The sequence below is a fragment of the Hemicordylus capensis genome, chromosome 15, assembly GCF_027244095.1.
Source record: "Hemicordylus capensis ecotype Gifberg chromosome 15, rHemCap1.1.pri, whole genome shotgun sequence".
Lineage (NCBI taxonomy): Eukaryota > Metazoa > Chordata > Lepidosauria > Squamata > Cordylidae > Hemicordylus > Hemicordylus capensis.
In genome coordinates this window covers 2,004,863-2,018,298 of record NC_069671.1, presented here as the reverse complement: position 1 = coordinate 2,018,298, position 13,436 = coordinate 2,004,863, and the positions used below count along the sequence as shown (strand labels likewise).

At 56.4% G+C, this 13,436-nt stretch overlaps 1 protein-coding gene across 3 annotated transcripts in view; it reads left to right on the top strand.

The window, feature by feature from the left end:
* The first annotated feature begins 982 nt into the window (after positions 1–982).
* The window catches only part of CABP7 (calcium binding protein 7), a 62,564-nt gene continuing 50,110 nt past the window's right edge, over positions 983–13,436 (top strand). For 2 of the 3 annotated variants that reach the window (XR_008312517.1, XM_053280078.1), the window contains exon 1: positions 1,020–2,260. Coding sequence is in view for 2 of the 3 variants with exons in the window: in XM_053280078.1 (XP_053136053.1) it covers positions 2,152–2,260 (109 nt within the window). In the remaining variant the exon portion in view is untranslated. Of the gene's footprint in view, positions 2,261–13,436 lie in introns of all 3 variants that reach the window. The other variant, XM_053280079.1, reaches the window with a different exon arrangement.

Below are 13,436 nucleotides of genomic sequence, written 5' to 3'. Positions count from 1 at the left end.
GGACCATTCATGCTTGCTTGCTACTGCCAGACCAGCTCTCCTCCCTTCTTCTCTGACAGGTAAGAGTTTTGCCCCCATCATAGACAGGGATCTCTCGTCCCCGGCTGTATCCTCAGACCAGCAGCAGCTGGTCATCCGTGCAGGCTGGTGGTCCTCGGACCTCACGAGCCAGCAGCCTGCATGGCTCAAGTTAAAGCCGGGGCTCCAGACCTCTGGGCTGGCAAGCTGCGGCGGGGGGTGGGGCACCTGGGGCGCCCCAAAAGGCCGGCCCTGTTCCTGCTGCTGCTGAGCTTACTCCGGTAGCTGGACACACGCAGCACGACGGAGAGAAGAACAGAGGCCAAGCCAGAGGGAGGAAGGCCTTTGCGGGGGTGGCCTGGAGATAATCCGGAGCAGTCGCCCCGTCCACAAGCAGGCCTGCCTCGGCCCGCTGCCCTTTAGCGCTCCGTGCGGTGCCAGTTTCCCCCAAAGGACAGGGAGGGGCGGGCGGGGGGCCCAAAGATGCGGGCCCGTTGTTGCCAAGACGGAGTGTGTGGCCAGCAAAAGGCACCGCGCGCACACTGCGCATTGCCACAGAGCACACAGTAGAGCCGGACGGAGGTCACTGACTGGCGGGCGAGGAGGAGGGTCTCTCCCCTGCAGGTGCGGGCTCTCCGCGAGCGCCCAGGTGTGCTCGTCTGTGTCCTTTGGATGTGAAGGACGCAGCGTCCGCGGGCCCCTCGACGCAGTCCCGGAGCGGGGCTCCTTCCATGGGTTTCTCTCCGCTCTGCCAGACCTCGGGAACTCTCTCGCTCGCGCCTGCAGGCTCCCGGATTGGGACACACAGACAGGCCCACACAGGTGTTGCTGGGCAGGTTGAGGAGGGGGCGGAGGGAGCTGGAAGCCCCCCTCCCCACCCCCGCCTTGTGCAGCCCTTGCAGGTGGCTGGAGTGGGAGAGAAGAGCGCGAGAGCCGAGGCAGGCAGCTGTAGCATCTCTCGCTCTCTCCATCTCCATCCCTCCCAATGTGGCTGCTCCCTTCTTTTTCTCTTCCTATTGATTCCGATGTTCCGCTGCTCAGATGCTCCTTTGGTTGGCGCTGGGGGAGTGTGTGTGTGTGTGTGTGTACACTGTACGTGGGTGAGCGAGTGTGACTGAGGGAGGGAGAGCGAGAGCCAGCAGAGCAGTCTATACGGCTCGGAGAGGCGGCGAGGAAGCCCCGGCTGCTGCACGAGGGTCTCTCGCTCGGAACTCGGCTGGGGCAACTTGCCACCGGGGTGGGGGGGGGGGGGCGGGCTCAGGCCAAGGCAGCCCCCCTCCTGCTGCTTCCCGAGCCATGCTGAGGCTGTGCAGTTACAGCAGCAGCAGCAGCAGCAGCAGCAACACGCGGTCGCCCTCTGGGCTTCTCCGGAGGAGCAGCTCGGGCTGAAGGAGCCGGCGAGCCCGGAGGATCATGCCGCCTCCTCGCCGGGTGCCTCTGGGTGCTGCTGGCTCCGCCGCCTAAGCCACAGCCCGCTGCTGCTGCTGCCGCGGAGGGGGGCCCGAGGCGCGGGGGGCTGGCCCGGCCGGGGAGGGGGCGCTGAGCGGCGCCTCGCGGCTGCGCCTGCTGGGACCTGGGCAGCAGCCACCCGGGGGGCGTCGTCGAGCTTCTCCCGGCTCCTCGGATGCGGAGAGGAGGAGGAGGAGGAGGACCCCGCCGGTCTTGCTGGCTGCGCCCGGCCATGTGCGCAGGAGGCGGCGGCGGCCGCGGTGGCGGAGAGCGCCGCTTCGCCGCGTGGCCATAGCAGCCTCGTCTCCTCCGCAGCCAGCAGCCCTGCGTCGCCTGAGCGCACCGCGGCGGAGCTGGAGAGTTGCGAGCCTCTGCCGCCGCCGCCGCCGCGGGAAGGAGGAGGAGGACGACGAGGACCTGCTGCTGCTGCTGCTGCTGTTGCCGCCGCCGCCTCCGGGACTCCCAGCCGGCCCGCCGGAGAGAGAGACGCCGCAGCCCCTCCGGCCGGGCAGCGCAGGTGGTGCCGCCTCGCGGGCAGGTGCGCCTCCCTCCCCGCCCCGCGCGCCGCCGCCGCCTCCTCCTCACTCGGCTGCGGTTGGGGGCCAGCCAGGTCGCTGCCTATGACATTTGGGATTAAAGTGGGGCTTCTTCGCGAGAGCGGCGGCGGCGGCGGCGGCGGCCAGGATGCCTTTCCACCCGGTGACCGCGGCGTTGATGTACCGGGGCATCTACACCATCCCCAACATCCTCGCCGAGCAGCACCCTGTTGACATCCCGGAGGATGAGCTGGAAGGTGAGAGCCTCTTCGGCGCGGGCGCGGGCCGAGGGCAGGGCAGGGCAGGGGGGATGCTGCTGCTGCTGCCGCTCCGAGCCGCGCTGGATTCTCAAGAAGGGGGTGGGGGGGGTGCTTGTTGTTGCAGCAGCAGCAGCCGCCGCGGGGAAGAAGGGGGCAGCGTTGCCAGAGGGGCTCGACCCCCGGCCCGCATCCCCTCGCTAGATGCAAACTCGAGGAGTACGCAAAATAAAAGCCCGAGGAGGAGGACGGAGAGGGGGGCTTCTTGGGCTGGCGTGTCTGTTGGGTCGGCTGCTGCGCCGGGCCATGCTGTCCCTTGGGAGGACGAAGGATGCAGCCGCTAGGGAGCGGGGGGGGGAGAGCGGGGGGGGCAATGGTGGGAGATGGGGGTGCAGGGGGTATGGGAGGCGGGAAGGGGGCAGAAGGTTGCCCAAGTCGGGCTGGGAGAAGCCAGCAGCTGAGGGAGGAGTGGAGGGATGGGGCGGGAGGAGGACCCAGGGGGGTAAGAACATCATTAAGGACACTGCCTTGCACCGAGTCAGTCCCTTGGTCCACCTAGCTCAGGATTGCCTACACGGACTGGCAGCAGCAGCAGCAGCAGCCGCCGCTCTCCAAGGTTCCAGGCGGCAGGAATCTCTCCCAGCCCGGACCGGAGATGCTGCCAGGCGGGGTTGGACCTGGGACCTTCTGCATGCCAGCAGATGCTGCTCCTCCGAGCTGCAGCCCCATCCCCGATGATGGGACAAGCGAGGATCCGGGAGGGGGCAGGGGTCGCTCTGCCTCCCCTAACATTTACAGCCCTCTGCGGGGTGGGCGGGATCTCTTGTGGCGTCTGTGTGTGGAACAGGTAGTGGGGGGGGGGGGTGCTGTTCCCGGCAGCCCTGGAGTCGCCCGTGAGTCTATGGGGATGGAGGAGAGCAAACCCCCAACTGCAGGGGCTGTCCTGGAGTTGTAACTTGAAAGGGAAACGGGGCGGGGGGGGCTCTGTTCTCTCCCCTCCTCCTCCTCCTCCTCCTGCTCTTCCTCTTGGCTGCTCGAATGGGAGGGGAGTCCGCCTCTCTGCAAGGCAACCCCCGCCCTTGAGTCCCTGGAAGACTCCCATCCGTTGGGGTGGAGGCTGCTGCCGGCCAGGCGGAGGAGACCCCCTTCCCCTTCCCCTTCCTCCCCCCCCTTCCCCTTCCTCCCCTCGGCCGCCGCGCGCGATCGACTGGCCGCGCAGGCACCCCAGAGGGGCGTGTGAGGGGAGCGTGTGTGTGTCTCTAGGGTTCCGAGGGGCCGGGCCAGTGGCGGGAGGCTGCCTGCCTGGGTGGCTGCTGGGCCGAGCAACAGGTGGGGAGAAGCCCAGGCGCTGGGAGGCGGCGGCAGACTCGGGATTCCTGGTCTAGGGAGAGAGGAAGCAGCAGCCCGGTCTGGAGTCAGGACGTGGGTCCATCTCCAGGAGAGCCGGTCTGGCGGGCTTGAGGGGTCCCCTTGGCAAAGCAGGGTCTGCCCTGGTTTGCATTTGGAGGGGCGGCTCCCTGTGAGCCCGGCCTGCTGGGAGATATTCCCCTCAGGAGAAGAGCATCCGCTTGGCAGGAGGTCCCAGGTTCATTCACCCGCTGGCAGCATCTCCAACCTTGGGGAGACGCTGCCAGTCAGTGTACACACTGCTGGGCTAGGTGGACCAAGGTCTGACTCTGTAGCTCAGTGGAAGAGCATCTGGCTTGCAGGCAGAAATTCCCTGGGGCCAGTCCTTGGCAGCATCTCCAGGTAGGGCTGGGAGAGTCACCAATCCTGCCTGCAGCCTTAGAGAGCTGCTGCCAGTCAGTGTTGACCCTACTGGGCTAGATGGACCAAGGGCCTGACTCAGTAGAAGTCAGCGTCCTAGATCCCACACGGGCATGGTTCTCCGGGCTTTCATACTGAGGGGTGGGGGAGGACACCGCCATTTGCACAGGAGATGCACAGGGCAACATCTCCCCCCCATTGAGATTTTGCTCTCTCCCAGGTGCTGAAATCAGGCTGCCCGTGGAGGGGCTGGTGGCCCATGGTTCCGTAGGGGCTGAGCAATCCACACACGGCTGGTTGCTTGTGTGCAGAGTCAGGGGTGCATGGAAAGGGACCTGCCATTCCCCACATCTCTGTGTGAGCACCGCCTGCTGTGAGATATTCCCCATAGCTCAGTGGGAAAGCATCTGGTCTTGGGGTTGCAAGCAGGAATGGGCCCCTTTTGCTCAGCAGGGTCTGCCTTGGTTTGCATTTGGATGGGGGACTCCATGTGAGCTCTGGAAGAGATTTCCCCTGATGCTTCCTGCACCCCAAGGCCTCCCTGAGGAAGCTCTGTCAGCACAGTCTGGTCTCCCAGTGCCAGGAGTTCCATAGGCCAACATTTACTTCTAACAGACAAGAGGGGCTTGGGGGGGCAACGGTGAGCAGGACTCCCACCTACAGTACCATGTGACCCCCGCCCACCTCTGGCAAACCAAACCCGGCCGTATCTGCATAACCCCGCCCTTCATCTGCATACCCCAGGGGGCAGCAGGGCTGGTTTTGGATTACAATTCCCATCATCCCCAACCACAGTGGTCAATGATCAGGGATGAGGGGAGCTGTAGTCCAGCATCTGCAGGAGGGCTGGCACAGCCCCAGCCTGGGTTGTGATCCTTGGTCACACCCTAGTGTGACCATGACAGAATGTTTGCAGTGGACGTGTGGGCAGAGAGACGCCTTTCACTGCGTGTGTATCCTCACCTGGTGTGCATACAGCAGAAGAGGAATTGTGTGTGATGGTGTGGGAATGGACCTCTGAGTGGGAAAGGGTTTCTCTGCCAGCGATGGCACGGGATCACCCCACATCTACTGCCGCTAGTCAGTGTTTATGGGCATGTCTGCATTGGGAGTTTCCCTTTCCTCGTGTTGCTTGGGTGCTCATTCCAACCTCACCTATTCCCCGCAAGAGGGCACTCATTACGAGAAGAGAGAGCTGGTCTTGCGGCAGCAAGCATGACTTGTCCCATTTGCTAAGCAGGGTCTGACCTGGTTTGCATTTGAATGGGAGACTAGAAGTGTGAGCCCTGTATGATCTTCCCCTTAAGGGATGGGGCCACTCTGGGAGGAAAGAGCACCTGCCTGCTTGCATGCAGAAGGGTCTAAGTCCCCTCCCTGGTGGCATCTCCAAGAGAGGGCTGAGAGAGACTCCTGCCTGCAGCCTTGATGGAGAAGCCGCTACCAGTCTGGGTAGACAATACTGAGCTCGATGGACCAAGGGTCTGACTCAGTATATGGCAGCTTCCTGTGTTCCTATGTTTATTTATTTATTTGATTTGATTCAATTTCTTCCCTTCCAAAAATGGCTCGGGGAGGTTTACACAGAGAATAAATAAATAAATAAGATGCTGTGAGAAATAAAGAAATAAAATAAAAATATTAGAAGTCATAAAATCATAAATCACGGCCAGGCCAAAACATGAAATCTGCCCCCCACCCCCCTGCATCCTAGGAAGCTGACATACTTGGTCCATCTGGCTCAATATTGCCTACCCAGACTGGCAGCAACTTCTCCAAGGTTAGGGGCAGGAGTCTCTCCCAGCCCTCTCTGGAGAACCTACCTCTGCATGCAAGAATCCAGAAGCTCTTCCACTGAGTGATGGCCCCCTGCCCCTAAGGGGAATATCTCCCAGTGCTCACACCAGGAGTCTCCCATCCAAATGCAAGCCAGGGTGGACCCTGCTTAGCAAAGGGGGCAACCCATGCTTGCTACCACAAGACCAGCTCTCCTCCCTCCGTCACACACTCTGTGGAGTGTGGTCTGAGATCCCTGCAGTGTGGCCAAGGACGGAGGGGGTGCAATACTCCCAAGGAGTTCTAGATGCTCCAACTAAGCCGATTTCCCCGGGGAGACAGACACCCCCTGCAAATCCCTGTCTGCCTTTTGGCTCTCTTTTTGCCTCTTTGTGGGATGTCCGTGCCAAAACACCGTTAGTGTGTGAGCTGTTCATTCCGTCATTCCTCTGCATTCAGCTGCCTCCTCCAGAAGAGCATCGGGTGGAATACCCGCTTGTCTCCATTGAGCATGTTGTGGGTACATGTGTGCGCATGGTCATGAAGGCCGTGTGCAGTAGCTGCCGCTGCCAAGGGAATGTCTACGGCTTAAAAGTGTTTATGACAACGATGCCTTTCTAGTTTAACCACAAGACCAAACACCCAGCTGGCTTTTTTTTAAATCGGTGGGAGATTGGAAGTGTGGAGTACATTCCTACAGAAGGCAGAGCAGAGCTTCCAGCCCTGCGTAGAGGGGGCAGAGCTTCTTGGTAGAAACACAGGGAGCTGCCGTGTACTGAGTCAGTCCTTCAGTCCGTCTAGCTCAGTATTGCCTGCCCTGACTGGCAGCGGCGTCTCCAAGGTTTCAGGCCGGAGTCTTTCCCAGCCTTACCCAGTCTTTCCCAGCCTTACCCAGAGATGCTGCTAGGAATTGCACCTGGGACCTTTCTGCATGCAGAAGTTCTGCTGCTGAGCTAGGGATGCTTCTGACGGGCATGAGAAGCAGCCACCGACAGAGTCAGACCATGGAACCATCTAGCTCAGGGTCATCTACACTGACTGGCAGCAGCTTCTCACGGTTTCAGGCCGGAGTCTTTCCCAGCCCAACCTGGAGACGGCGGGGATTGAACCTGGGACCTCCTGCCTACAAAGCAGAGGCTCCACCACTGAGCTCTGGATCCATCTCCCCAAATGGAGAGCCCTCCAAGCGTGTCCTTCTTTCCCCCTACAACGTTCTGTAAGAGATGAAATTCCACCCAACCTCCTCTGCAGCACAGCGAGAGATCCTGCACTGCATCTCTCTGATCACAACCCTGCACCCCTGAGAATCTCACCTCCCCAACAGCCACTCGGATGGCTTATGCAGTTGGGTTGGGCCTGATCCGGACCCTGGAGGTTTGCCGGCTCGCTGCCTGGGCTCATGCCACCTCAGCCGGTTCTGAGGAAAACATGCCGTTCATCTGGGAATTGCAATCCAAGGTGCGAGGTTCGAAAACATTGGGCCTGGCCCATCTGACAGGGATTTGCAGAGTAACCCTCTGCAGCTTCCATGCTCGGGAGCATTAGGAAGGGGGGTGAACATAAATCTGCTAATATCATCATGCCCTTGTACAAATCTATGGTGCGGCCACATTTGGGGGACTGTATACCGTTCTGGCCGCCGTATCGTAAGAAGGACATTGTAGAACTGGAGAAGGGGCAGAAGAGGGCGACCCAGAGGGTCAGGGGCCTGGAGCACCTTCCTGACGAGGCGAGGCTAGAACACCTCTGGGGCTCTTGAGTATGGGAAAGAAGCGACTGAGCCGGAGAGACATGATCGAGGTGTATAAAATCATGCATGGAGTAGAGAGAGAGAGAGAGAGAGAATTCTTGCATAACACTAGAACCAGGGGTCATCCCAGGAAACCGAAGGTTGGGAAATGTAGGACCGACAAGAGGAAGTACTTTTTCATACAGCACATAATTCATCTCTGGAATTCTCTGCCACAGGATGCAATGATGGCCACCAGTTTGGATGGCTTGAAAAGGGGCTTAGACCAATTTGTGGAGGACAGGTCTACAAATGGCTACTAGTCTGGTGGCTATAGGCCACCCCCAGCCACAGAGGCAAGATGAGGACAGCTGGTCTTGTGGTCGCAAGCCTGACTTGTCCCCTTAGCTAAGCAGGGTCCGCCCTGGTTGCATATGAAAGGGAGACTTGATGATGTGTGAGCACCGGGAGATATTCCCCTCCACAGATGGAGCCGCTCTGGGAAGAGCATCTAGGTTCCCAGTCCCCTCCCTGGCAGTATCTCCAAGATCAGGCTGAGAGAGACTCCTGCCTGCAACCTTGGAGAAGCCACTGCCAGTCTGTGAAGACAATACTGAGCTAGATAGACCAATGGTCTGACTCAGTAGATGAGAGCTTCCTATGTACCTTCCTGGGCCTCTAAATACCAGTTGCAGGGGAGCAACAGCAGGAGAGAAGGCACACCTTCATTTCTTGCCTGTAGGGCTTCCTAGAGGCATCTGGTGGGCCACTGTGTGGGAAACAGGATGCTGGACTAGATGGGCCTCCTTGGGCCTGATCCAGCAGGGCTGCTTGTATGTTCTTATGACTGCACTGCAATCTAACAGCAGAAACGATTCAGGAAAGTGATGGCCCCTATCCCAGCGTTGCTAAAGATCCAGACCACAGCCCCCATTTTCAGGGGTGTAGCTAGGGGAGGGGGGGCCCACGTACACCCCTCTCCCAGGCAGCCCCTAAGAGTGAAGGAGATGATGAAGAAAATAGGGAGGGGTGGAGCTGGGGGCCCCGGCTTCTTTGAACCCACCCACTCAATTATAGCTCCACCCCTCAAAATTAAACTCAATCATACTCCCCCCCCAAAATATTTACATGTATTTTTTAAAAAGATCCTTATATTACAAAGCAGTTCCTCTGAGACAGGTAGGGCTGCCATACTCCCAAATCCGGGTGGCCTCATTTGCATATTGTGCAAATCCTGCGGCAACTAATTTGCATTTTATTTACTTATTTATTTTGACAGATTTGTATCCTTCCCCTCCTTCTCTGCCCTCCCATGTGATCAGATCCAGAGTAAAATCCGGGCAATCCAGGCTGCACATTTGAAATCTGTGTAAATGCAGGTGGAATTTAGCAGCCGGTTGGAGGAGACAAAATCTACCCTAAATTCTGGGGGATGTGGCAAGGCTAAGCAGAGGGCTAGGTGAGGCTCAGAGCTCTCTCTCCTCCTCTTTGCAGGAGTCCCTCACTTTTGCCCTTCCTTTCTGGAAGAGGAAACGGAGGTGGCTGGTGGGATTCGGGGGCCTGAGCCATTCATTGGGGGCCCGTGACCCACAGGCAAGCCACCCCCTAATGACACCCCTGCTCCTATCCTCAGCTGCAATCAACTTGAGGGATGAGAGATTCTTCGGAGCAAAGCGTTGCGGGGTTGCAGTCATGAGATCATGCAGGCGAAGGCAAGACCCTAAGCAAGATTTCTCAGGACGTGTTGCAGTCCCGATCGTTAATTCATCAGTGCCATAGGGGAGGAGAGCGGGTCTGGAGGCAGCGAGCATGCACGGTCCCCTTTGCTAAGCAGGGTCCACTTCAGTATGCATTTGGATGGGCTGGCTGCATGTGGGCACAGCAAGAGATTCCGCTTAGGGGGTGGGGCCATAAATCCGTGGCAGAGCATATGGTTTGCATGCAGAAGGCCCCAGGTTCAATCCTTGGCAGCATCTCCAGGTCGGGCTGGGAAAGACCTCTGCCTGAAACCTCGGAGAGTCGCTGCCGGTCCGTGCAGACAACACTGTGCTCGATGGAGTGATGTTCCTATGTCCCGTGTCAGAGGAGAGCTGGTCTTGTGGTTGCAAGCATGACATATCCCCTTAGCTAAGCAGGGTCTGCCCTGGTTGCATAAGAAAGGGAGACTTGATGTGTGAGCACGGTAAGATCTTTCCCTCAGGGGATGGAGCCGCTCTGGGAAGAGCAGAAGGTCCCAAGTTCCTTCCCTGGCAGCATCTCCAAGATCGGGCTGAGAGAGACTCCTGCCTGCAACCTCGGAGCAGCCGCTGCCAGTCTGTGAAGACAATCCTGAGCTAGAAAGACCCACGGTCTGACTCAGTAGATGGCAGCTTCCTATGTTCCTATGTCAGTTGTGGTGGGCCATGTTGCTACAAGAATTGAAGAGAAAAGTGGGGGCCAGGGGGTGGTTCATGAGCCAATTGGTCTATAGATGGTCAGCGTCAGCTGAGCTAGCCACAACAGGAACGGCAAGAACAGCTAGCAGGACATCATTTATTCCTTCTGGCACATTTCAGTACTCGTATCTTTTTAAAGGATATTTTACTGGACTGCTAGGAAGAGAGAATTCCTTCCCAAAATCCTAAGCAGACTCAGGACTTGGTGGTGGTGGTCGGGGCGGGGGGGGGGGGGCAGGGGCGTAGCAAGGTTGGAGTGGGTCCAGAGACAATATATATACAGTGGTCCCTCGACTTACAAACTACTCGACATAAGTATTTTTTGAGTTACAAACGGCAGTTTTAGATCCGTTTTTAGATGCGGTTTTTTCGACTTACAAATTTTTAGATGGGGTTTCCTCGACTTACAAATTTTTAGATGGGGTTTCCTCGACTTACGAATTTTACATGTGGTTTCCTTGACTTGCCTGCCTGTTTACTGCCTGTTTATTCTTGAAAAGAAATGTTCCTGTGCAGTTTGCAAGCCTTACTGGGGGTCTGGGTCTTTTTTCTAGGCTCCGGAACGCATTAATCCGTTCCCAATGCATTCCTATGGGAAACCGCTTTTCGACTTACGAATTTTTCGACTTACAAATGTGCATTCGGAACGGATTAATTTCGTAAGTAGAGGGACCACTGTATCTCCTATGTGCCACAATAGAACATCATCCTAGATTATTTTTTTAAGGTTTTGTAAATTGTGGAGGATGCAAGCCATTGAATGGTGCTAGAGAAAGACATGCCCTTTCTGGTAGCTCCAGGTCTTAACACTCACATCAGTTTCGGAGGATGAATACAACTGAAGGAAGCCCGGGCGGGTGCGCGGCTGGGGGGGGTCAGTCATGTGACTTGCCTCTGCCCCCCCCCAAGGCAGTGGGCCCCCAGACAACTGTCTCCCCTGGCCCTGTTATAGTTATGCCCCGGGGGGGGGGTGTTCTTGAGCTCAGAACCGGTCACCCCATTTCAGATTCCAGTGTGTTGCTGTGTGGGAGTCAGATTCCCAGCAAGGTGGAGAGTTCCGCTTTGGGATCTGTTCCGTATTAAATAGCCAAGAAAGAGCATCATTTAAGAGTACTTGTGGTCACTTTTTAATAGCTCGTAAAAATGATGGCAACATTATCCTCACAAGCCAAACAGCCGGCCCTTGGGGAGGGAAAGAAATGGATCCGTGCCTTGGGCAGGCAGAACTCTTGCTTCTAATTACAGTGTCCTCGCCCTGTGTGCAGCCGTGAGGGGCAAATTAAGTGCAATATGCAACTGTGTTCAAAGAAACACACACACCCCACGTCGGTGGGGGTGAGACGCAGCCTTGGGAGCTTCATAGTGGAGGTGCAGAGTGGCAGTACTGAAGCTTTTCCTTGCCAGGCATTTTCCCACTCAAAATCCCCCCCCATTGGCTTTCCGGACATTTAGCAACGAGAGAAATGTGCACCTTGAACCCCATGGTGGGGGGTGGAGAAATAACTTGGGGGGGGGAAGGATAGTTTGAAGTGGATAAATAGTGGGGGGCGGGGGCTGAGGACCAGTGTTTCCTGTAACAAGGATTCCCAGAAGTTGTTGACTACAACTCCCATCACCTCTAGCTGCAATGGCCTTTGGCTGGGGATGGTGGGAGTTGGAGTCAACGGCCTTTGGGAATCCCTGTTACAGGGGACACGGCTGCATGCCTGCCCTCTTCCTTGCTCACAGTCATGGAGAGCTGGTCTGTGGCAGCAAGCATGAATTGTCCCCTTTGCTAAGCAGGTTCCACCCTGGTTTGCATATGAATGGGAGACTAAAAGTGTGAGCAGCACTGTCAGAGATTCCCCCTAGGGGATGAGGCCGCTCTGGGAAAAGCACCAGAAGGTACCAGGTTCCCTCCCTGGCAGCATCTCCAGACAGGGCTGAGAGAGACTCCTGCCTGCAACTTTGGAGAAGCCGCTGCCAATCTGTGTAGAAAATCCTGAGCTAGATGGACCAAGAGTCTGACTCAGTATATGGCAGCTTCCTATGTTCCGATGTACTTTTTATTTTTAAAAAAATCCTGGAAGTTTTATTCCATGCCTTTGTATGTAAGGACTGCCGAGAAATCACGCCATGTGGTCTGAGACAGCAGAGAAGGTTGTGTGTGCCTCCTCTTGGTGCAAAAGCCCCCTTGAATAAGACCTGAGCATCGGTCCCATTTTCTCTTACATAACAGGAGCAGCGCCTGTGGTTTCACCGTGCGATAAGAGCGCTGTTCATGTCGTTCCGGCGTCGTGAGTGCATGTTCTGTTTCCATCGGGTTGTCTATAGCAAAGCACGACTTCAGTGCTGCAAAGAGGCCTCCCTTTATCTGATCTGTTTCCATGTCCGAAAAATCTGCTCTGTCAGTCGGATTTCACAAGCGTTGCAGAGAAATTTCTCATCCTCCAGAAGTCATTGTACAGGGAAGCAGCTTTAACTGCGAAACAAGAGTTGGATATTTATTGCTCACGAAAACCAATTCCTAACTGAAACACATTCCCTAAATGGGTTGGCAGCAGGTTACATAAGAGAGTGCCTCGCCCCTTATGTCCCAACCCGGACCTTAAGATCTTCTTCGGAGGCCTTCCCCTTCCCCTTCCGACGAGGTCGGGCAGGTGGCCACCAAGGAGAGGGCCTTTTCGGTGGAAGAGGCACCCCATTTATGGAGAAGCCTCCCCGGGGAGGTTTGCCTGACTTCATCACTTGGTTCTTTTACAATTACGACGGATATTTATATACTGCTTTCAACAAAAGTTTCCAAAGATATATAAATACATAGATATAAATAAATAAAGATGGCTGGCTCCCTGTCCCTCAAGGGCTCACAATATAAAAGAGAAACATAATTTATTTATTTTATTTATTAAAACATTTCTATACTGCCCAAAACTTATGTCTCTGGGTGGTTTACAACATAAGAGAGAACCAGCAACAGCCACTGGAGGGGTGCTGTGCTGGGGATGGATAGGGCCGGTTGCTCTCCCCATGTTAAATGTAAGATAATCACCACATTTAAAAGGTGCCTCTTTTGTTCAGGTAGCAGGGTAACCTTTAGATACCAGGTGAAGACCTTTTTGTTCACTCAGGCCTTTTACACGTTAACATTTTGATCTGATTTTAACTGATTGGGCGGTGGGGGGGGGAGTCTTTTAAATAGTTTTGTATTCTCTACTGAGCTAGATGGACCAAAGGACTGACTCATTAGAAGGCAGCTTCCTATGTTCCTATTAAATAATTGGAGCCAGAGCTGTCCGCAGGAGATGCTGCAGGGATGCAACTACCCAGCCCTACCTGGAGATGCTGGCAGGAGCTGAAACTGGGACCTTCTGCATGAAAAGCTCTACCCCCAAGTAACAGCCCTTCCCCAAGAGGGACGTAGGAAGCTGCAGACGCAGGTCTGACGTTGCTTTGTGAAATTAGTTTCCCTTTGTTCTCCAGCCGCCGAATG